This window comes from Rhincodon typus, chromosome 27 (assembly GCF_021869965.1).
Source record: "Rhincodon typus isolate 14 chromosome 27, sRhiTyp1.1, whole genome shotgun sequence".
In the NCBI taxonomy this organism is placed as follows: domain Eukaryota; kingdom Metazoa; phylum Chordata; class Chondrichthyes; order Orectolobiformes; family Rhincodontidae; genus Rhincodon; species Rhincodon typus.
Window position 1 is genome coordinate 16,909,948 of NC_063358.1, and position 25,758 is coordinate 16,935,705.

The 25,758-nt window shown below is 39.1% G+C and overlaps 2 protein-coding genes across 2 annotated transcripts in view; both read left to right on the forward strand.

The window, feature by feature from the left end:
• The window catches only part of LOC109929355 (protein FAM110D-like), a 105,911-nt gene that overhangs the window by 9,504 nt on the left and 70,649 nt on the right, over positions 1-25,758 (forward strand). The gene's annotated exons all lie outside the window — the stretch shown is intronic.
• Positions 1,492-5,729, forward strand: LOC109929359 (serine/threonine-protein kinase PDIK1L-like). The gene is made up of 2 exons (XM_020529031.2): positions 1,492-1,825; positions 3,496-5,729. Exons 1-2 carry the CDS (start codon positions 1,541-1,543, stop codon positions 4,234-4,236), a joined length of 1,026 nt encoding a protein of 341 aa, XP_020384620.1. The 5' UTR covers positions 1,492-1,540; the 3' UTR covers positions 4,237-5,729.

The window sequence follows — 25,758 nt, forward strand, 5'->3', positions numbered from 1 at the left end:
TAAGACCATTGACTAATACTGTAGCCTGTAAACACATCCATGCATACATACTTAAACACAATTGGGTTACTTGATTAAAGTTGATCTTGTGCATAAAAATGTGACTTGAGTATTTAAGTATTTGGCCAGTAATAAGTGGGCAATATGGGCAAGTTTTGGATTGTGGCATCCAGCAAAACTGATGGATCTTGCCGTCTGACAAGGTGTGTAAGTCATGTCTTGCTGAAAAATATTTTTGACACATGTGAAGAGCGAATTCAATGAAATTGGTGTTTGTAGGATTGTATATTGTGTTGGGTGAAATGTGGAATGCATAGGACTCTGGTAGACTCATTTTCCTTTCTTGGCCCAATTTCTTTTTAAAGTTTCTTAGCAATATGTTATTCAACAGTAATAACCAAGTTTGATTCAAAGAATGGGCGAATGTGATTTTGATAGCTCTAACACATGAACCATTATTTCCTCAATACCTCAATGACAACTTTTTAGCTTTAATCTTTACAGAAAGTCCAATATAAAAATAGCAGAGCTTGGGCATCTGAAATAAAACCATATACAACTGTCAAATCAGCACTTTCAAACAAGAGCTCCATTACTGTTTTTAGTCCAAAGTATTCTGTATTCATGTTGCTTCCACTCTTTTTAAAATTGTGAATAAAGCAAAAGCTTGTTCCTCCAACAAGCTATAGTTCTACTAAACATTTTGAAGCAATTAAAAATTGACTTGGACTCTTTTTTTAGTTTGTGTTGAATCTTTTCTTGAGCAATCATGATGGGCACTTCTGCAAATATGAGGATATTTTCTGTAGATAATGGCCTTTTTTTGCACTTAGGAGCCTGGGGTGATGGAAAGAGTGCACAGTTGTCTTTTTGATTCGAGCATCAAATCTAAACTTTTTTAACTGCATTTTATTTGGAAATCATGATCTAATATTTGATGTGCTAGTGACCAATCAACATATTCTCATTGCTGCTTTATATTTTTGTGAGCTTCTAGAGCAATGTGAATATCGGTGATTACATCTTCTGCTACTTGAAAGATCCCCAGTGTAATGCTTTAATGCATCCATCAAAATAGATTTAAATGATTACATTATATTTTGTGCTATTCTGTATAATCAATTTCTGCTGACCAGGTGTACATAGTGCTTAGCCTTTTTTGTCTAACAATCTAATTTACTAGATTATCTTGCAACTGAACTGCTGGTGGTATACACTAGAATTCTAATGTTCAATGATTCAGTGTTGTCATGATATGCAAAATGTATTAAATCCTGAAGGGATATTAGTTTTATTGCTTTTTTTTACCATATTACACAAGGTTGTTTCACTCAGCAGAAATTCTGAAACCCTTAGTCTCATTTCATGTAAATAAAAATAGTTTAAAGCATTTTTAAAAAGTCTCCCACTTCATTAGTGCCATTTTTTTAGAAACACCAGTAGTATTTCTTGAATTTTTTTTATATATTCTGTAAAGCAGGAATTCTTTGCCTTTTTCTCTTTTTTTTTTCTTCCTCTGCAGTTTTTAAAAGTATTGTCCATGGCGAGTAGGGAGCCAAAATACAACTTGGTACGTGAATTGGGACGTGGCAGTTATGGTGTAGTGTATGAAGCAGTGGTAAGAAAGACTGGAGCACAGGTAGCAGTGAAGAAAATACGGTGCCATGCACCTGAGAATGTGGAACTGGCTTTGCGAGAGTTTTGGGCATTAAGCAGTATCAAGAGCCTTCATCCTAATGTGATCCACCTAGAGGAGTGCATCCTGCAGAAAGATGGGATGCTGCAAAAGATGACACATGGATCATCCTCTTCTCATTATTTAAAGGTAACAAAAAGCTAAACTTTTATTTTCAAAAGACTACTAGTAATAAATCTCTTCTTAAGGGCAGGGAAATAAAGGTCAAAATAAGTGGTTGAAAACATTCTTGTTTTTCATGTTTTCCTAATTATTTTGAAAATGACCAATTTTGTATTCCTCCTTTCAAAGACTACAAAATCCCTTAAGTTGGATGCAAAGGTCTGAATGTAAAAGAGTGATGAGCATCTCTTTGATCTATATCAATTTATTGTAACATTTCCAATGTTACAGCTACAATGAGAAGGTCAGGAGTTGAATGGCAGGCAGTCTCTTAATATCCAAGATGGTTTAAAGTGATCTCTAGAGTAGTTAATACAGTTTAGTGATGGCTGTATTGCCTGATCTGAGGAAATCTGGATACACCAACTTATTTTGCATTTATCATTTGTAGAGAAGTCTGCTAATACTGCAAAGTAAAAAAAACTTATCTCCATCAAGAACTTCCAGGCTATGTGTAGGTAATATGATACAGATGCAGATAATACAGCAATTTTCTTTTGGGTTTTAAACCACTCACTTTTTTTGTCATAATATTTCTAAACAGAGATTACTCTTTCAGAATCAAGTGAAAGGGAGAATGAAGTGGATTTATGCTCGTTTAGAAATTGATTCATTTCAATAGTTCTGCAAAATTAATACAAAGTACAGTAATTCCTGATGACTGTTTTACAACCCTTTAGTAATCTTCTGAACATGTTAGGTTACTATCATTGTGTTTCTCAATTTAAAAAAAAAAAAAAATACTTGGTGAACAGAGTGGGGGATGATACTTTTTCTCCTTAATGGTTTTTGTGTAGCTCCGTATAGTGTTATATGTGCAAGGATTGAGGGTGGGGTTACATAAATGTCCAGTGCATAGAGATTCAAAACAGTTTTTACTGGTTTCTACAATATACATATTGTATCTGTAATTTTGGCTTTTGAACTAGCCATTAAGTGATGTCCCACTTCATGTAATTATTTCACTTTCATGATTTTAGAAATTTTTATGAAATGAGGCACTAGATATTGCTTTTAATTTTAAGACCACTTTCCATGACTTTAATGAATGTGGCATGCAAACGAAGATCAATTTGAAAACCCAGTTAAGCATGAGATATAGCTACAGCTTGTGCTGTCTTAGCCCTAACCTCTTGAGTCGTTCTGCTGCTCCTCCCAACTTCTGGACATCAGTCCACTATCTTGAGATGAATTCTCATCTCACTATTTGTGACCACTCCAGTAGATTTAAGTAATGAATGTACCCTGACTAAGCTGATCACTGAGCTTCTGTAAACAATCATGTCCAAAGTTTCAGTTGATAAGATCCTGAAGGTGGCCATTTTGAATGGATTTGAAAATTTTAGCACTTTAGTCATTTGGGGTGTTGTGTTTTTATCTATTGCTACTATTAAAGAATTTTCCTGGGGGAAAAAAAAAATGAAGAACTTCTTTAAAACTTTTTTGCTGACTACTGTTTATATTAATGCAAGATTCAATAAATGTAGCAGTTCCATGTAAATTTTTGATAAAGTCAGATGCTGTGGCATTCTAAAATATCTAGATCTGAAAAGAATGGAGACTCACCAGCTAGAAAGCTATATTTTCTGTATGTATGTTCAACAGGACCAAAATCTTATTTGTATTTGCTTTTAAAGCTGGTGGAAACTTCACTGAAAGGGGAGCTCAGCTTTGATTCTAGGAGTTCGTACTATCTCTGGCTTGTAATGGATTTCTGTGATGGTGGGGACATGAATGAGTATCTGCTATCGAGAAAGCCCAACCGTCGGACCAACACTAGTTTCATGCTGCAGCTCAGTAGTGCCTTGGCTTTTCTACACAAAAATCAAATTGTGCACAGGGACTTGAAGCCAGATAACATATTGATTACTGAGACCGGATCAGAAGCTGGAGGAAGTGGTCCTGTTCTAAAAGTGGCAGACTTTGGTCTGAGTAAAGTATGCTCCGGGCTGGGAGCAGATCAAAAAGAGCCAGTTAATGTGAACAGATGTTGGCTTTCTACAGCTTGCGGGTCAGACTTTTACATGGCACCAGAAGTTTGGGAAGGCCATTATACAGCTAAAGCTGACATCTTTGCACTTGGGGTCATCATTTGGGCCATGTTGGAAAGGATCACGTTCATAGATTCACAGACTAAGAAAGAACTACTGGGAAGCTACGTGCGTCAGGGAACGGTGATTGTGCCTCTCGGTGAGGCATTGTTGGAAAACCCCAAGATGGAACTTAACATTCCTGTTAAGAAAAAGTCAATGAATGCAGGAATGAAACAACTGATTAAAGAAATGCTAGCAGCGAATCCACAGGACAGACCTGATGCTTTTGAATTAGAACTGAGGATATGTAAGATCACATGCAGAGAGTGCAGCCGGACTGCGTAAGTCATTAAGTGTGCATGTGAAAATAAGAAATGGTATACAGGGCTGGCTCTGACCAATTTTGAGACTTGCCAAAGGTTTGAAATTGTAGGCAAGCAAGTGTTTTTTTTTCTTCTGCCACCCTAGACTCCCAAAGTGTCAATTCAAAATTAACTAGCTCAATTTAACATGCACTTAAGGTGCTGCTGTTCATTGGTACCCACCCCGTGACTGAAAACTGACTCCACTACTGTTACATAACCAAATCCCAGTTGACAAATCTTGAACCTTCTGACCCATAGCTTGCAAATACTTCTTTGAATAGTGACTTTAGTTAAATATTTTTGTTTGGTGCTGAAGGACATAATCTGTTGTATGGCTCTGATGGAATGCCATTTGTTGGGTTTTGAACTCAAATAAGTAACTCATGAATTAGTAATTGTTTGATACATTCAGATTCTCCCCCTCCTTCCTCATTGCTTGCCCCAACCTCCCAAGAACACTTGACCTAAGACGTTATGATAATCCAGTGGTGCTCTAAAACCATTTTGTGGTGGTCTGGCCTCTTAAGATCTTTCAGTGAAACCTCAGGCCACTGCAACTTCATTTTTATTGAAGATGACAAGCAATTAACTTGTACAATATATTGGTGTTAATACAACTTTCAATGTTAATAATACCTTCTCAATTATCAGACTGAGAAATCCACCTAATTTTGTTTGTTTGTGTTGAGCTGTATTCCAACATTTAGTTGAGACAAATATAACTTTGAAATTGGATGTTATTTAACAGTAAAATATGTGAACAAACATGTTTTCAAGGCGGTGCCTGAACTTTGTGACTGCTGACTCTTAATATCCATACTTAAATATATACTTTTATCCTCCACCCCAATCTTTCTTTTTAGCAATTGTTTTCCAAAGTGTTAAATGCTGTCCATCGCAATCAAGTGGCTATTGAAATTGATCTTCTAATTCTGTGGAATAGAGGCCAGTAGTACTACACTGTCCTTTTTGGACATATTGACATGTCTGCCCTGTTATTTTCACCAGCTCGGAACATGGAAAAGATGACAGTACTTTTGAGTTCAATGTGAAGAGGCCATTTGAAAGTAGAGTTTTAATGGACTGGCATTACATTGGCTAGAATTTAAATTCAAGCCATTCTTTTGCCTTGACATGTGACATTCTTTGGATCAGCATAAAATGGGTGGGGGTAAGGAACTGTGTGGGAGACAATGCAACAGAAGTGTAATCCCATAATTGTCCTTTAGAAGATGTAATTTAGAATGGATTGTGCAGATGGGAGGGAATAAGGGTGTTTTGCAGAGCATCTATCTACTCCAGTTTATGCCTTTTTTGACTATCAAGAGTATTGCACATCTAAAATCCATCAGGTCAAATGGAAACTATTTACAAAATAAGGTGGATTATAGTAGTGATGTCATGCAATATTAAATAAGGCTACAAAATGTAGAATTTTTAAAAAAAAAAAACAACTTTCAAGGCACTACCTTGTCAAATGGGTTACCTTTCTACTGAAAACAAAATGTATTAAACTATACGTAAACTTTACTGTGAAATTTGTAAGATTGTGTAATTTATTTTAAATGTAATATGTATAATTATAATTAAAATTATATGAAAACTATCTCTGTATTCAATTTTTGCTTATCGACACTTATGGATTCAGACAAATTTTGGAACCAGGCAAACTTAGTCAGAGAATTTGGTTTCTAAAGCATTGCTTGTGTTAACTAGGCTCATGCTTGGGATCTGTGATTGCTAATGTTGGGGAAAAGGCTACCACAGATTTTTTTTTTCCCCCCCCAAATTATCAGATTATGTAAACATCCTCACTATAAGACTTCCGTTGGGGAAGGGTGCCGGGTAGGGAATGGGTGTCAGAACCTATGAGTACTTTCTGAACACCTCTCCAGGTGACTTTCCTATTTGAACAATTTTTTTGAATTTTCAGGGATTTCCATTTAATTGAATCTAAACCCAGATGGTCAAGTTCTAGTCCCATGACAATAGCTGAAAGTGATTAAATTAAAAGGGACCTCTTTAGTGGTATAGGGTGTGTACAGCAGTTGTATGAAAAGTTGCTGCATGGAGTATCTTGGTTGTCTTTATAATGAAGGCAGGTTGGTGCAGCATGTAAACCGGGAAGTACTATTTTTGATTCTTAGCCTGTTCTCTACTGGTTGCACTCTTTGTAAGGATGTGGAGGTACAATTTTTCACCCTGGTGTCCCCTGTTGAAAAATCTGTTACTTGTGTAAAATCTATGGTTCACTTGTGTTTTTGTCACACATGACCCATGTGTTGATTTTGCAGAAAAGAATGACTGTTCTGTGAAGAGCATTTGCTATTTTTTTTTATCCTCTGAGCAAAACTAATGTATTTTGTAATATGATACTGTTTGGCTCTTAAGTTCTTTTCTCTTTCCCTTTAAAGCTATTTTAATTGTGCTTAATATTTGTCACTTTCATGGGCTTGTACACAGGTTTTTTATGGCTTTTTTAAAATTTCTAATGACCAGTAACCTTTAATGTACATTTGGGTACTAGCACCTCTTGGTTTCTTGATTTTAAACATTCCATGCCTTTTGAAAGGGGCAGCCCTGAGATTGTTTAGTTATAAATTATTTTTGAGGCCGAGATTGTGGTGTTGCTGAATTAACTTCTATGTATACAATTGATAAGACTTGATTTTGTGGGAGGTTGGGGGGAACCTGATAAGAGTGAAATGCAAAGTAGATGTTGGAATTGAGATGTCAAGGAGGATAAAGTAGTTTTGAAACAGTGGTGCTTCACTGGCTTCTGACATTGTCTTGGGACTGCTGATTAAGGTAGTTTTGGCAACATGATATTGGAAGAATATTTTGTAGCCATGTTTGATCGTTGTATGAATGTTATTTGACCATAAGTCATATGATTCAGATGACCTCATCAATTTTCTTTAGGGTAAGCGCAAAGAAAACATTGAGACTCCTGTTTTGACCTGAGTGTCATATTTCTACAATCTCTGTTCAGTCTGTAGAAGAGCATTGTGCATTGGAGTCTTCTCTATAACCTAACTTGTGAAGGTATGAAATAAATTCATGTAAAGCCACTACATTCAAAGGAGGAAATTATGTTTCAGAATTAATTAGAGGCTCGGGTCAACCTATTTTTTTCCCCCATCTTCGTACTTTTTCTGCTACTAAACTATTTGAATTGCTTATTCTGATACCTACAAAATTCCAGCAGAGCAGCATTTATAGGTTATGTTGAAATAGGTAATGGGCAGAATTGACATTTTTCATGGTTCTTGTAACTGTCCCTCTATTATATGGTCCCTGTGAGTATGCCTCACTGTGCATCCCCATCACTCCCTATGTCCCACATTGGTAGCCATGTGCTGTCAGTTGTCAAGGAATATAGCTCTGCAATTCTGTCCCCTAACTTGTGTACCTCTGCACTTCTTCATCTTCCAATGTCTTCACCAACCTTCTGGTTACTCCTATTATGTCCTTTTAGCATAGTTTTAAGCTGTTATTTAATTGTGCCTAGATGAGGGCTTTGGCATTTTTCCTATGTAAAGCTGCTGGTCTTTGCTTTAGTTATCATAGTTTTTGCAGTTCCAGTTTTGATTCTGATCTTTTGTAACTGTACCTGATGACTTTTATGATTTGGAAGAGGCAGACTTTAAAAAACTCATGTTTGAACCTTGGATTCCTGTAACGTAGGTAAACATTGTTGGGCAGGAATGTAGGGGCAAGAGTAGGCCATGCAGCTTCTTAGATCTGTTCCATTATCTCAGTTATCTGTGGCCAAGTGACACATAGCTGCGCTTGGCCCATATCCCTTAATATACATGGTTAACAAAAATGTATCTATCTCTGTTAATTTTAACAGCTGACCTTGCATCAGCTGATATTTGAGGAAGGATTCTAAACTCTACCATCCATTATGTAGAACTGGGTAGAGGTTGCAGATATAATTGGTCAAAATTACCTGGCTTTGGGTGGAGATTTTAGTGTGGCAGGGGAGAAGAGCAATCATGGGCAAAAGTTGTCTGGAAAGTGGGCATATTATCTTCGTCAGTGATCCCTTTCGCCTGAGCAGACTGGATTTGTCATCCTTTTTTCAGGGAGAGGACTCACTTGGGGCAAGTTTCCACATTGTTAGATGGCAATATTGTACTGTAGTAGAATACACTGACAAGAGGCACAGCTATTTCTGGAGCATAAATGTTTGCTGCAGCTGGATGCTATTGGGCATGCGACAACCTTTGCATTGACCTGTACATTCAGCCATTTCTTTGTGATAGGAGAGACTTCAGGAAGAGGTGAAGAAGAATTGTTCATGAGATTGCTGGCGGAAGATATTTGTGCTGATGTGCTGGGCTTTGTCATCTTTTGAGGGATGGAGATATTATGTGACATGACTGCAGAGTTTAGATCTGATCTGTGTTGTTTTGTTATTTGGTATGATGTATAATTATTGGATCTTCAACCTCATGCACTTGGTCTACGTTCTGCATTGAACCAAAGTTGATCCTCTGACTTGATAGTAATGGTAGAGGTGAAGGGTATGGCAGGCAGAGTTTACTGATTATGATTAGTATGCAATTCTGCTGATGGATTCCAGTGCCACAGCTGTCCAATTTTCAAGTGCTAATTCTGTTCTGAATCTGTTGCCTTTTTTGCATTGTGATAGCAACACACAGCAGTGTTTTCTGTGTGAATATAAACCATTGCCTCAACAAGGACTGTGCAGAGGTAATTTCTGCTGTTATCCCTTTTTGGTTAGATGCACTTGCAATAGGTAGATTTTTCTTTTGTCTGTATTCTCTTCAGGTCCAATCTGACAAAAAAAAGAAAAAAATTTATTCATTCCTGGGATGAGGGCATCGCTGGCAGGCAGCATTCATTGCCCATCCCTAATTGCCCAAAGGGCGGTTAAGAGTCAACGACGTTGCTGTGGGTCTGTAGTCACATGTAGGCCAGACCAGGTAAGGATGGCAGTTTCCTCCCCTAAAGGGCATTAGTGAACCAGCTGGGTTTTTCCTGACAGTCGACAATGGCTTCACAGTCATCGTTGGACTCTTAACACCATCTGCCGTGGTGGGATTCGAACCTGGATCCCCAGAATGTTATCTGGGTCTCTGGATTAACAGTCCAATGATAATACCACTAGGCCATTGCCTCCTCTGCATTGTGCTGTTCAAGCTTGATCAGTTGTTGTGCTATACCAATCCACTGTTGAAGATAGATGTCAAAGTCATGAAGTACTGCTCCAACCTGAGGAAGTACAATGCATGTCCATCAACTGGATGTTTCCTTGCCATGTTACATCTACGAAACTCGATGGAGCTCTCTGTAAAGTTGAGGATTCCTATGGCCCTTGTGATACTACCTCTCGTTGGGCTGTCCTGTTGATGGAGCAATGCATCATTGGAAGTTATGGATCCTACCTTTTTTTTGTAGCACAGTTACTTAGGAGTGAAGAAATGGAGGACATCAGTGAAGAAGAGTTTCTTGATTGTCCAAGCATCCAGAAACATGTTACAAAGTAACTACTTTCAGAGGCGAGAAGGCAAACTACTACCAATCATGAGAAATTATCAACAGCAATAAGCATAATATTCTAATCACCCTCCTAGATGGTGTCCATTATACCACTTTAGCAGAAGCTGATAGCTGAGTGGCAGAAGCTGTAGGTTTGCCAGTTGAATGTTATGCCCAAGCAGCAGTTCTAGATCATGTGCAAGTAATGAGAGAGCAGAACAACTTAGATATCTAACATCTTTCAGTTTTCTGGAGGTTAATCTGGATGATTCCAAGAACTTTGTGTAATAGCTTTTAAGAAATGCCAAGGAATTCTATTCTGCATTATGAAGGTTAATATTGAAAATCTGCTGGAATTACTATTATAAAGAAGATGAAGAAAATGGTGATCTACCTTTGTAAGAAGTTGCAGCATCTTTTTGCGTTGACCAGACCAACTTTAACTCTTTTTGGAAAGATATCACAGATGACCCTAATATACTTGCATAATCAGATCAGCATCAACGTACTGTAATGGATTTAGAGTCCCATTTGTCCTGTATCTACTTGTACTTTTGCAGTGGGACCTGGAAGTTATGATCTGCCCATGATCTTTTGCAATATTTTTCTCTTTGGTTTTGTTAGTGGAGTTAACACTGGTTTAAGTGAAACTTGGTTCAAATTGCTAAGCTGCTTCACTTTCATAAAGTGAACATCACAGAGTAATTATCACCATTGGCTTTGTTTTGATAGTTGCAGCTTACTCCATTTAACAAAAATAATAAACACGAGTTACTTGACTGGAATTGGCTTCTCCTTTTTTGTATTGTGTCCTCCAGTGCTGAGAACAACATCTTTTTTTACTTCTGACTGTTTTATAGCCCTTTTAATGCCTGCACAGCATCCTGTTTCTGATACACAAAGCAGCACAACTGCTTGGTTATCTTTAATTCCTTTTGCAGAAAGCGAGAACTTGCATTTTAAATAGCTTCTCTTACACTTTAATTTATAGTCAATTAAGTACACTTTTTTTAAAAAGTGTCTGCATTGTTCCATTGTAGAAACTGCAATAAATTTGTATTCCGAACTGTGAATTATATGGCCAGACAATCTGTTTTGGTGATACATATTATTTCGTCATAAGATGTGTGTTTCAGTAGCTAGGCCAGCAATTATTGGCTGTCTCCAATTGAGGAGGAGGAGGAGGTGGTGGCGGTGATGATGAACTGCTGAAATAATGGACTGAAAGGTTATGGGGAGTGGGAAGAAATTGGAGCTCAGGCCAAGCTGATATCAGCCATGATTGTATTGAATGGCAGAGCAGGCTGCAGGGGCTGACTTCTGCTCCTAGTCCGTATTTTGTTAAGTCAGGATGGTGTGTGCCTTGGACAGGAACCTGCAGATGGTGGTGCTCCCGTATGTCTGCTATTTTGCATACTAGGTGGTACAGGTCAGAAGGCACTGTTAGTCTTGGCAAGCTGCTGCAGTTCATCTTGTGAATGGTACGCTGCCTCTGCATCAGTGGATGTGGGCAAGAATATCGAAATATTGACCAAAACAGTTGGGACAGCTCCCGTGTTTAAAATAGTATTTGGTAAACTTTATGCCCAACTGAGGGCAAATATGGACTTTATTTAAGGTGTTGCAACCTTTATGTACTGCACTGAACTGTCAGTCTAGTTTATGAATTTGTCTCTGAAGTGGATATTAAACCCACAATCTTTTGACTTGGGTGAGAGTGCTACCTCATGTTTGTGGATAAAATAATCAAAGTGTGAATTATTATTACAAATTTATGATAACTTGTGCAGCTGCCCTGTTCTATTTAGCACATAAGAGCCAATGTGGATGAAGGGAATACTGTATTGTCAGAAGTACTGCCTTTCAGGGTGAAGTGTTAAAACCATCTCTGCACATGGGGGAAAAAAAATTAAAGCATCCATTATCATATGGTCAATATTTATTCCTAAACAAAATACCACTTTAAAATTAGCTCATATGGCCAATTGAGCCATTTATGTTCTCCTGGAGTCCTGCTGTGTCCGAGTTGGCTCTGCATTCCTGTGCACTACAATAGCCCCTCTTTTTCAAAAGTAATTAAAAGCTGTGAAACACTTAAGATAGCTTGAGAATGTCAGGGGCATATAAGCACAAATGTTTGTTTTTTTCCCTCCCTTACTGGTTGAAGGGAATGGTGTAATGTTTATTATCCTAACGGAATCTGACCTAAGCATTTTATTTGCTCCAATGTGGAGATAGGTGAATATGTTTCATGAAATGGGTTGCTGTGATCCAGAATGCACTGCCTGAAAAGGTAATGGAAATAGAATTTGATTTTTTTTCTAAAACAAAATTTGGGGAATATTTGGAATGGCTGTGGAAGAGGGTAGGGGAATTAGGACTAGTTCATAGTTGTTTCCTAGTTGCCAGTTAAAGCTGGCATGATGGCTGGAGGAGACTCCTAATATGCTATATAATTCTATTGGAAGACTGAAGATGACCCTATTAGGTAGGTAACCCATTTTTTTTACAAGCAAGTGAAAGTATTTGGATTTTTGAAGCTTAATTCTCAATAGTCTCCTGCTGCATGTTACCATGATTTAAATTTATTGTAAGCATCACATTTTTAAGGTGTTTTGATCTGATCTCTTTTGTTTAAAAGAAAGCAGGCACCTTGTGGTAAAGAGAAGAAAACGTGACTTAGTTTCTGAAGAGAAATATTCTATGTTTGACTCTTGTATGCTGATATGCGTAACTTGAATAGCGACCTGGTATTATGGTAAGATCTAAACTGTTTTTTTTTGTATCTCCATGCTGCCTTGTATGTAATATGCGCTTTTCTTTATTACAATTTCATCATGTCAGCACCAAGAATACTGGATAACAGTGCTTTTTTTTCAAAGGTTTATTTCTTTCTTAGTTTTGTTGCTCCAGTTGGTTTTTGGAGGTAGGTTTTAGTTTGTTTCGTAGTTTGCTTAGGAATGTAACTTAATTTAATTACCAGCAGGTGTTAGCAACAAGTTTCGGATGCAACTCTTATGATAAATTCAGATAAAAGGATTTTTGAGGAATGTGCAGAGAAATTGGAAAGTTAAATTGCCATCTATGCTAAAATTTTTTTAAAAATTGTTTTCAAGCTTTGGTCTAACAGGACATTGCATAATGTACTTTTATGAATTTGGGAAAAACCATTGGATAACATAGTCTATAGGTGTGAGGCTGGACAAGCACAGCAGGTCAGACAGCAACAGAGGAGCAGGAAAGTTCATGTTTTGGGGCCAGACTGCTTCTTCAGGATCCATTGGGTGAAAGAGAATTCAATCTGTGATTATTAGTTTAAAAAAAAAAGTGGACAGATTTTTTTTTTTTTAAAATTGTTTGTTTGTTTGTTTGTTTGTTTGTTTTTAAAAGAAACTGTCAACATCTGAACCGGCTGAGAATTGAAATAAAATTTGAATTTGAGGGGCCAAATTTTCATCTCCCTTTGAAATAATTGGAGGAAATATAAATAAAGGCAGATTAGATTAACTGCTGAACCAAGGGACAGAACTGAGGAGACATTGACTATCCTGAGACTTGCCTTTTGTTGAAAGGAGAAGACTAAAGGATGCTTTAGTGGAAGTGTTTAGGATGTTTGTAAAGCTTGATGCTTTTACTATGTTAAGGTGCCATAAATAAAACAAAAATTACTGGAATATACAGCTGTCCAGTTGGCTTATTTGCATGAGTTTCCTCTTGCCCTACTTCAACTAACTTTCTGTATCTGTGTATTCTTCTATTTCCTTTTCCTTCACATAGCAGTCTAATTTTCCTCTTTAAATACTTGTATTCACTGTGATAGGAATCCCACATTTTAAGGAAGCTTCTTGTGAGCTTGCTGTTGGATTTAGTAAGTTTAAACTTATGGCCTCTAAATTTGGAATTTCTTGTAGTTAGAAGTATTTACTGCGTCTATCAAATCAAACTCGGTGCCTTTTGTGTTTCAGTAATACTGAGACCAGTATTCTAATTTGTTGTTTGATGTGAGCATGGAAAAGAACTTGTACCTGTACAAAAGGAAGTTGGATTTCAAATAATAAATGATAGCAGAAAATGGGCAGTGTCCATATAAAAGAAGCTTAAATTATAAAATTGCTTTAAAATTGGCAGGTCTAGGCAGATTCTGTCACAAAATAGTATTTGATTTAGAAGCATGTATATTTAAAAATTAGTTCCTGTGACATGCATATTTATTGCTGATCCCTAGTCACTCTAAGGGTGGTGGTAAGCTACTTTCTTCAACTGCTGTATATCAACTTAATACAACTGTGGATTGCTGGGTTATTTCTTCCTAGGGCAATGAAGAGTGCATCATATTGGTGTTGGACTGGAGTCATATGAAAAAATTTGCAGCATCTTTGAGGATCTTAGGACAGCTCCAAGTGATTCACAACTATATCATAGAATCCCTATAGTGTGGAAACAGGCCATTCGGCCCAACAAGTCCACTCTGCCCCTCTAAAGAGCATCCCACCCTGACTCATTCCCCTACCCCTGTATTTCCCTATATCTAACCCAAACATCCCTGGACATTACAGGCAGTTTAGCATGGCCAGTCCACCTAGCCTGCACACGTTTGGACTGTTGGAGAAAACCCATACAGATGCAGGGAGAGTGTCTGTGGGGAGTTCACACACTAGCCCAAGGGCAGAATTGAACCCGTGTCCCTGGTGCTGTGAGGCAGCAGTGCTAACCACTGAGCTACCGTGCCGCCCTGAAAAATTAAACATCTTTGGCTTTGAAGTGTAGTCAAATTCAAGGGGAAGGACTGCAGGTCCTACAGTGTGGAAACAGGCCAATTGGCCCAACAAGTCCATGTCGTCCCTCCGAAGAGCATCCCACCCAGACCCATGCTCCTACCCTTTCCCTGTAACCCTGTATTTCCCATGGTTAATCCACCTAACTTGCACAGCTTTGGACTGTGGGAGGAAACCGGGCCACCTGGCAGCAACTCGTGCAGACACAAGGAGAGTGTATGCAAACTCCACATGGACTGTCACCTGAGGTTGGAATTGAACCCAGGTCCCTGGCACTGAGGCAGCAGTGCTAACCACTGAGCCATCGTCTCTCCTGTCTCCTTTTTAAGGACTTTCAATAAAATTGAGTTTTATGGCAATCCAATAGCTTGGTGGTCACCTATCTTCAAATTAGCAGCAGTTTTTTTTTCAAAAAAAAATTCAAATTCTTTTTCACATTTCCATCGTACCATTTGAATTCACATTCGTGGTTATTGGTCTAGCCTACATGATAGCGAATTCAGTAGTATAACACTGACTTTTTAGTGCTAAAATAAACTGCCTGGAGGTTTACTCTTTTTCATGAAGATTACCATATAATAGCAAACTTTTGAACAAGATTGCTATGCAGAAATTTATTTGAGACTTGACAGCACCTCATTTCTATGGATTTGCAAGTAAGGTTTAACATATTGCCTGAGACCCTCTATTTTAAATTGGATAAATGTTTTAAGGAGGTGAAATGCAGGAAAGTAAATAATTGGATAACTCCACTTCAGGGAGCCAGCACAAGTGGGAGAAACAGGCCAGCTCCTGTTTTTTATTGCACTTCCCCAGTGAATCTCCGAATCAGTCTAGGATTACTATCAGTAGTTTAACTCCCTGATTATCCTCCAAATCTTGACCCTAATTGGCATGAATATTCTGCAGTTTCAGAAAGCTAAATTTGTCCCCTGTCTTATTTTGGACTGGAAAGACAAAATAATGGAAAATATAACTAACGATAACCCCATCCTCTTCCTTCACTCTGTCCTACAATTAGTGAAAAGAGTCAAAATCTTTGGTTGATCAGTCCAGCTCATTAGTGTATATATCTGTAGAATATCACATTTGTAATTCTCTAGTTTGTGGTATTAATTTGCTCCAGTAAGTATTATTTAAAGGGTTTCCTTTTAATGCTGAAATGTTCTAGTTAATATATATTGAATTCTGTAGACCTCGGTAAATGTTTCACAACTTCCCTTTTGTCATCCTGCAGTCTGTTAGTGAGAAACTAAAGGTTGAGTAACTCTAGTCGAAACTAAAGTACACTTTCAGCAAGATGAGTTGCAGTATAATTTTAAGGTTGAAATTACTGACAATTATTTAAGGATTTTGTTTTACCAAAACCCTCTATGCAGACCTGTAATAAATGGGTATGAAGTGGCTTATTATTTTTCTTTTGTTACCATTCTGACAGTGCACTCATGTAAGAATAAAACGTAAACAAGCATTTGTTTGCACTGTAAGAGGTTAACTTGATAAGATAAATGAAGTTATTTCAATTGGATAGACATGTTACAATGTGTCTAATGTCAAGTTAACCAAAGGTAACCTGCTCAGTTTAGCTGTTTGGAGACCTAATTTTTACCCAGTATTAGAGTTGGAGGAGAGTATGCAGATTCTGTATCAAGATCATTGACAGTTACTGGTAAAGCAGCTAACTTGGTCGTGTTTGAAAGCAATTCAGTGACTAGTTTTTGTTTTAAATGAACTGCCCAAGGCTGTATTCAAAGCGCATGTAGCAGTTAATTTATCAAGACTTCACACAACAGCAATTATGATTCAGTAGTACTTATTGCACCCACAAGATCTTGGATTAGAGGGGTGTTCGGTGTCAAAACCTAGGATCAAAAACAAAAAAGTATCTTATGTGAAGTGCTGCAACAGGAAATTCCCTGAATTGACAAGTAGAATTGGATGCATTTAAGTGGGAAGCTGTATGTGCACAAGGGAGAAAAAGAATAGGATTACATGAAGTTAAGTGGGAGAATACTCACATGGAGGATAAACAGAACCATGGACATGTTGCATCATATAGCCTTTTTTTTTGTGTGTGTGCGCAGCAGACGCTATTAGTTCTGTGAGGTGCAGGATGCCTTACTGCCACCTTTAAAAAGTCACTCTGAATGCATAGAATACCCTGAAGGCAGTAGGTGGAAATGTTGACTCCACCTCAATTTAATCTGCTTAAACCACTGGTGTCTGTTGCTGCGATAGTGAAACTTGTGTAAACTGAACATTGACTCCACCTATTCTCAATGAACCTAAAGCATTTTAAATGTCATTCTTTTTTAAACTCGACTAATCGTACGTGTAGAGTCAATTGCAAGTTTTTTTTTAAGCAGTGGACTGAACAGTTGGCTAATGCTTAGTAAATTTTGGAGCTTAAAGATGCATCACAGATTTGAGAACTTAGTGAAGTACCCAAAATTCTTGAGTGGGAGCAGAGGAGAGGAATTTGAGAAGTAATAAATTTTTTTGGAGAAAAATCATCTTTGCCTTGAATGAAATGGCATAATGGGGTTATTTGGGGTTTTCAAGCTCGCGGGTTACATTCTGATCTTGGTGTTGGAATGGAGTTGTAAAACTGGACTGAGACTGTGAAGTGGGTACAATTGCCTCTCATAAGATTTGTCCCTTTTGTCAGTCTTCCACTTTGTTTTTCTTTGGAGTACTTTTGTGTTTAAAATACTACTTCCCCTCCTGGTTTTGGGGCAAGCCTTGTTGCCTAGGCTTGTTAGCCACTTAGCTGGTTTGTACCAATAGTTTCCCAATTGAAAGTTTTTGTGTAATTGTGTGAAGAAAAATCAGTCTGCCTAAGATGAGAGAAATCTTGGGTTAGAATACATAGTCAGCATAAGCACATGCTGGTAGGACAAGTTCAAGCTTAGCTATCACACATGGAGGTGAGTTACCAAGCTCTTGCAAAACAAAAATATTTTTGTAGGTGGTTAAAATCCTTTGAGGGATTTCACAACTGCAGAGGTAATTATATTAATAATTATTGATGTGTTAGTTTCAAATATCTTAAATGGTTCTACGTTTTCAGAGTTGGAATGGTGTAGTGAGATATGTACTAGCGTTTGAGATCTGGGATTCGATTCAACCTAAACTGATAAGATTCTTTCACCTGTTTGGGTAGCCTCAATTTCACACCTGGGCTTTATTCTGACAGGCAGGAATGGAATACTGCTCCTTTCTTTTTGTTGTAACATTTAAGGAATAAGCTGAAAAGTTACATAACAATCAGGTTGGAAGGGCATTAGTGCTGGGGTGGTGGGTGGGAAACAGATGAAGGGTATTTCATTTTTAGGAGAAAAGTAAGTTGGATTACCCTTTTCTCCCCTTCAGTGCTTTTATGTTCTTTACCTGGTACTTACTGTACCTGTCGCACACCTCCTTTTGGGTGAGGATAGCCTTCACTTTAAGGTATTAGTATTGCCTAAATTTTGGGACAAGGGAGTGATGAATGGGGGAAATGTAATTTGCTAATTCTCCAGCTATCATGGTGTGGAGCAAGCTTGATGGATCTACTGGTCACTTCCTGTCTGTGACTTTTAGTATGTTTCTAAAATATAGTAGTCTTGTTTGTGAGGCTAAGGTGCGATAATTATGGCTGAGGGGTGGATGTGCAAGACTACAATTGACAAAGGAGGGTGGGTAAAGGAAAAAGGAATAATGATCACATAAATACCTGAGCAGCAACAAAAATATTTTTCTACTTTTAATATGACTTGAGCTCTGACATTCAAATTTCTTTCTATATTTGTTCATAGGCAATATCCAGATTCTATCCTTAATTGCCCTGGAGAAAATGGTGGTGAGTCCCTTGGTGTACTGCTATGCCTTTCTGGCGTCAGTATTTCACAGTACTGTTAGGGAGTTGATTTTTGTGGGACTATGAAAGCATAGCAATGTAGTTCAAAGTCAATGATGGGTGGCTTGAAGGGGACCTAATTAGGTGATGATCAGATGCATCTGCTGTCCTTCTTCTAGATGCTAGAGGTTTACAGGTTTTGAAGGTGTTAGTAGTGAGCTTTGAGTTACCACTTACAACGTGCACAAAAGTATGCACTGCTATTACAGTGCATTGTGGTGATGAGAGTGGATATTCTAGAGGAAGTAATCAGGATGGTTCCTTGCCCATATTTGACCTGATGCAATGAGACTTTGAGTCTGGAGTCAATGTTGAGGACTTGCAGGCCAGGTCTTACCATTTATGCTGCTACTTCTGGTGGGCTGACATAACCCAGAGATGGTGAAGGGTGGTGTCTAGGACACTCGGAATCATACCTTGCAGACAATATCTGGTTAATACACGGACCAGACTTCGGAATGGCTCTCCCAATTTTTGTACAAGCTTCCAGAGGTTAGTAAGAACATTCCTGCGGGATCAGCAGTGCTGGGTTTGCTTTTGTCATTTTTTTGCTGCTTAGGGTGGCACGGTGTCTTTGGCACTGTTGCCTCAGTGCTAAGGACCCAGGTTCAATTTCAGCCTTGGGTGACTGCGCAAACTCCCCACAGATATCTTCCCCATGTCTGCATGGGTTTTCTCCAGGTGCTTCAGTTTCCTCCCATATGCCAGAGATGTGTGGATTGGCCAATCCACAAGTGCTCAGTGTCAAGGAATGTGCTGGTTATGTGAGCTAGCCATGTGAAATGCAGGGTTACAGGGATGTTCTGGGTCTGGGTGGGACACTCTTTTTGGAAGGTGTTTGTGGATGTGATGGGCCAAATGGCCTGCTTCTGCACTGTATGAAATCGAAGATAATGCCTGCTGCCATGGTTTCTTTCCTTTTTGTTTACATGGCAGCTTATGGTGACTTTTGGGCAAATTTATTTAAGATGTATATTGGGACAGGTATTGCACATTTTTAGAAAGTAAAACAGAGTTTGTGGCAAAAGTTTAAAATATGGATGAGGGTGGTCTTAACTTCTGATTTGCCCTTGGCCCTTTTGCCAGGATGCCAATATTTTAAAGTAAAAAATCATTAATGTAAGTGAAATCTGTTTGTTTGTGATGGACAATTTTCATTGGCCAAATTGCCTCCCCAGTACTGTAGGACAAGGAGACCCTGACAGACAGACATTTTACATTACCTTGATCAAGAGACTTCTAACAATTATTGGACACCACCGAGGATGTATCTACAAAATGAAACTAATTTTCTAAAAACCCACCGATTTGGAACCATTGTGTCTGAACGTGCTTCATTATCCTTTATAAATGCTTATCTCGGAACGTTTTAGATGAAGAAATAACTATAAACAAAGTCTCCCCCAGTGAAAAAACTTGAATATGCTAATGGAACTGTCACTAAATTATTTATAATATGTAAGAAAGATTTGTGAGGGGCTTTGTGCCAATTTTTGTCACAGGTATGATTTATTTGGGCTTTTGAGAAACTTGATTTTCAGTAGTGGTTCGAAGTAGCAGCCAATCATAAGGAAAGGAAGCTGTTGACAGTAGTACAGAAATCCCTAGGATGATGTTTGACTATGACAGTGACTTAACTTGAGGAAAAGAGTAGGTTATTGATATTTCATCTTGGAGGTGTAGCTGAGAGGTCTGTTGGGTAAGTAAACAAGTGCCACCAAGCTTGAACTTTGGTAAGTACATTTAAGTGGCGAAGTTTAATTTGTGATGGGTCCAAAAAAAATTAGTGAGGAGGAAGTAAATATTACAGAACTACCTGATTTGTTGATTAACATGTGCTCCTCTTCATATAATAGTGAATTTCCTGTGGTTTTAGATTTGGTGCTTCAGAGGTTATTGAAGAACAGTGGAGTTAAAGCATCAGGGATATAAGCTTTCTTACAAAGCTGATTAGTCTAGAGAAAAGAATGAGGGATTTTGAATTTAGGAAAATTTGTCATCACTGTTCCAGTACTTAAGCTTATGGGGGAGTGGGTTTGGTATATTTTAAAAGGGCTTTGGGCCTCTAGGTTTAAGAAGAGAAGCTTCATTGTTTTGCCACTGGAGTTGGATCTGAGAACAGTAATGAAAATGTGATTCATGAATTTGTGAGCATTGAAGAATGGAGGCCATTGTTGGGTCCAATACAATTTTGAGATGAAGATTTTATAGAGACATTTCTGGTCACTTATAACCTGTTTGATTCAGCTTTGAAATTATGGATCACTAGTGTACTAAGCCCTTGTACCTTGGGGATAGGCTATTGGTTGACATGTTTGTTCTGTGTTAAGTATGTTTTAATGTAATTATACCTGCTAAAAGCATTAAGCATATAGTAACATTGTTTCATCTAGTCTTCAGTGTCTAAACAAAAATCTTAACTCTTAAGAGCTAACCAGTGCTTTCAAACACTATGTACAGGAAATAGTACTTATTTTCCTTTTCAACTGCTTACCACAGTTGGGAGCCTAATTATGCCTAAAACGTTTCCTAGCAATTCAAACTGGCTTTTCTCTCGCAGGATTTCAGTGAGTTGGTTCTTTCTGAAAGTTTAAAACAGTCCCTTCGATTTGAACAGAAAGTTGAATGCTCTGCAAAAGGCTGCCTGGATTTTGAATAGTACTACCATTTCTATTTAGAGAATAGTCTGCGAGATACTGATTATTCAAAGTACATTGCATCATATGGAGTCAGATCTACAGCATGGAAACAGACCCTTTTGGTTCAACTCGTCCATGCCGACTAGATATCCTTACTTAATCTAGTCCCATTTACCAGCATTTGGCCCATATTCCTTGCAACCCTTCCTATTCATATACCCATCCAGATTCCTTTTAAATGTTGTAATTGTATCAGCCGCCTCCATTTCCTTTGGCAGCTCATTTCCATACACGCACCACCCTCTGTGTGGGAAAAGTTGCCCCTCAGGTCCCTTTTTTTTTTAAAATCTTTCCTATCTCACCTTAAACCTATGCACCCTAGTTTTAGACTCCCATACCCTGGGGGGAAAGACCTTGGCTACTTACTCTATCCATGCTCCTTCTGATTTTATAAACTTCTGTACGGTCACACGTCAGCCTCCATTGCTCTAGGGAAAATAACCCAGCCTGTTCAGCCTCTTCCTATGGCTGAAACCCTCCAACCCTGCCAACATCCTTGTATATCTTTTCTGGACCCTTTCAAGTTTCACAACATCCTTCTTGTAGCAGGGAGACCAGAATTGAATTCAGTGCTCAAAAAGTGGCCTAACCAATGTCCTGTACAGCTGCAACATGACCTCCAACTCCTATATGCAATGCAATGACCAATGATGGCAAACGTACCAAACACCAGCTTCACCGCCCAGTCTACCTGTCAATTCACTTTCAAGGAACTATGAACCTGCACTGCAAGGTCTCTTTGTTTAGTAACACTCCTCAGGATCTTACCATTAAATGTACAAGTCTTGCCCTGATTTGCCTTTACAAAATGCAGCACCTCATTTATCTAAATTAAACTCCACCTGCCACTGCTTAGCCCATCTGATCAACATCCCATTGTACGCTGAGGTAACCTCCTTCGCTGCCCACTACGCCACCATTTAATTTGAATTCGTTTCTGTTGTTCAAAGTTATAGCATTGTGTAGAAATGAACCTGAAATAGGAAAGCTCAATAATCATCATGTATTGAGAGTTTAAAGGAACAGCTGTTTAAACCAAAATTGGGTGAAAATTATTTCTTGTCAAGGATAATGTGTGCCAAATGTTTGGTTTTGGTGGGATTGAGGATGGAGCTTTGGACTTTAGAATGAGTTATGGAATATCCTTGGTCTTTTTGGACCATGGATTTACAGCCTCAACTTTCCTGACGACTACAACAAGTGGCATTTCTTGCCAGCCTACTCCTTTCCTGAAGTTTCTTCTTTGTGATGCTTGAAAACAATTGGGCATTTTGTGTGTGTGTGTGTGTGTGTGTGTGTGTCTGGTGTTTTATGTCAGCACCTCCCAAATCACATTTCAGTTATTGAATACTTTTGGATTGATGTCATTGTCATTGTCAACAAGAGGGCAAAACATACTTGACCTCCTCCTTGCCAATCTGCCAGCTGCAGTTGCATCTGTCGATGACAGTATTGATAAGAGAAATCACTACATAGTCCTTGTGGAGATGACGTCTGCCTTCACGTTGAGAGTAACTTCTATCGTGTTGTGTGGCACTATCACTGTGCTAAATGGGACAGACTTTGAACAGATCTAGCAACTCCAGTCTGGGCATCGATGAGGCACTATGGTCATTAGCAACAGCAATCTGTAACCTCATGGACTGGCATATCCCTGACTTGAGCATTACCATCAAGTTGTGATCAACCCTGGTTCAGTGGAGAGTGAGGCCAGCATGCCAGGAGCAGCATCAGGTATACCTGAAGATGAGGTGTCAACCTGGTGAAGCTGCCAAACAGCACCACCTGCATGCCAAACAGCATAAGCAGCGAGTGATGACAGATCTAAGCTGTGTAGTCCTGCCACATCCAGTCATGAATGATGGTGGATGATTAAACTCCTCACTGGAGGAGGAGGCTCCACAAGTATCCCCCATCCTCAATGATGGAAGAGCCTAGCCCACCAGCGCAAAGATAAGCCTGAAACTTTTGCAGCAATATTCAGCCAGAAGTGTTGAATGCATGATCCATTTCAGCCTCTTCCAGTCAGCCAATTTGATTCACTACACATGATATCAAGAAATGGTTGGCGGCGCTGACTACTACATACTGAATGTGGGCCCTGACAACATTCTGGCAATAGCACTGAAGACTTGTGCTCCAGAACTTGCCACTCCCCTAGACATGCTCAGTACAATTACAACACTGGCATCTCAAACTATGTGGAAGATTGCCCAGAAATGGCCTGTACATTAAAAAGCAGGACACTACTAACTCGGTCAATTACAGCCCCATCAGTCTATACTCTATTGTAGTAAAGTGATGGAAGGAGTCAGCAATAGCGCTGTCAAGCAGCAACTGCTCAGCAGTAACCTGCTCAGTGATGCCCAGCTTGGGTTATGCCAGGGCCACTTAACTCCTCACCTCATTACAGCCTTGGTTCATAGAAAAAAGAGCTGAATTCCAGTGGTGAGTTGAGTGACAGCTCTTGACATCAAGGCTGCATTCAACTGAATGTAGTGTCAAGAAGTCCTAGCAAAACTGGAATCACTGGGCATTGGGGGCAAACTGGCAGTTGGAGTCATAGCTGACACTTAGAAAGATGGTCGTGGTTGTTGGAGGCCAATCATTCCAACTTCAGAATTTCTCTGCTGGAGCTCCTCCAAGGTGGTGTCCTAGGCTGAACTATCTTCAGTTGCTTCATCAATGATCTTCCCTCCATCACAAGGCCAGAAGTGGGGATGTTCACTGTACAAAGTTCAGCACCATCTGTGACTCCTCAGACTGAAGCAGTCCATGTTGCATTTGAACAAGATCTGGACAATGTCAGCCCAAACCTGGACAAGTAGCGAGTAACATTTTTACGTCACACAAATGCCAGGCTATGACCATCACTAATAACAGACAATCTGATCACTGCCCCTGGCATTCAATGGTGTTACCATCAGTGAATCCCTCACTATCAACATCCTAGGGGTTACCATTGACCAGAGACTCAACTGGGCTCACCACAAACCCAATAGCTGCAAGAGCAGGTTATAGGCTAGGACTACTGTGGCAAGTAACTCTCACCACCTGACTCCCCAAAGCTTGCACACTATCTACAAGGCCCAAGTGAGTATGATGGAATATTTCACTTGCCTGGATGAGTGCAGCTCCAACAGCACTCCAAGCATAACACCATCCAGGACAAAGCCTGCTTGATTGGCACTACAATCACAAGCGTCCGCTTCCTTCACCACAGACACTCAGTACACACTGCTGCTTCTATCTACAAGATGCACTGCAGAAATTCACCAAAGGTCCTCAAACAGCACCTTCCAAATCCACAACCACTTCCATCTGGAAGGATAAGGGCAGCAGATGTATGGGAACACCACCACCTTCAAGTTCCCTCCAAGTCACTCACCATCTTGACTTGGAAATGAGTCGCTGTTCCTTCACTGTTACTGGGTCCAAATCCTGGAATTCCTCCCTAATAGAATTGTGGATGAACCCACAGTGGGTGGACTGTAGCAGGTCAAGAAGGCAGCTTGCCACCACTTTCTCAAGTGCAGCTAGGGATGGGCAATAAATGTGGCCAGCCAGCGATGCCTGCATCCCACAAATGAATTAAAAACTGTTGTAACATATGAAATATGGTAGCCAAATTGCTTTCTATGGAAATGCACAATTTGATAATCATCAGGCCATCTGCATATTAATATTTTGAGGTAAATTTTGTCTACATATTGGGCATAACTGCTCTGATTTTTGCCTTTCAATACAACAAAGGGATGAGAGGGCAGACAGAACCTAGTTTTATTTCTTTCCGAAAGGTAATATCTTTTGACTCCATTGCATTCCCTCACTTCTGCAGGGGAAGTGCTGGCCTGCACAGTGTGTACTTGGTTCTATGGAAGGATCCTTATCTGAGACAAAGCATTTAGAATTCTATCTCCCTTTTTTTTTTTTGGGGGAAGTTTTTTGTGGATGGAACAAAAATTTATAAATTTTACTAAGGGCCAAATAACATTCTACTGGGGCAAGGCGCGTGTTCACTTCTCCCAAATTGAAAACAATTTGTTATGGACATTTCTGTAAACTGTTGGTGTCAGCATGACTCAGTAGGTAGCACTGTCACCTCTGAGTGAAAAGTATGAGTTCAAATGCCACTAGAGAACATCATCTAGGCACACACTTCTGGAGGTGTCTTCGTTTGTGTGAAACACCAAACTAACATCCTGTCGGTCTCTGGTGTAATATATTTGTATCAATTATACCAAAGAAGAACAGGGGAGTACTTCAAAGTGGTTCTGGTCAATGTTGCTTCTACTAGGATAACCGATTATCTGATCTCTTTTTCAGTTGCTGTTTTGATATTTTCAGTCAAGGTTCATATGTTGTAGCAGTGACTACACTTCGTGCTAGTTTGGTGAAATGAATGTTTAAGGTGAGATAGTAGGAACTGCAGATGCTGGAGAATCCGAAACAACAAGGTGCAGAGCTGGATGAACACAGCAGGCCAAGCAGCAGCATAGGAGCAAAAAGGCTGACGTTTCGGGCCTAGACCCTTCATCAGAAATGGGGGAGGGGAAGGGGGTTCTGAAATAAATAGGGAGAGAGGGGGAGGCGGATAGAAGATAGATAGAGGAGAAGAT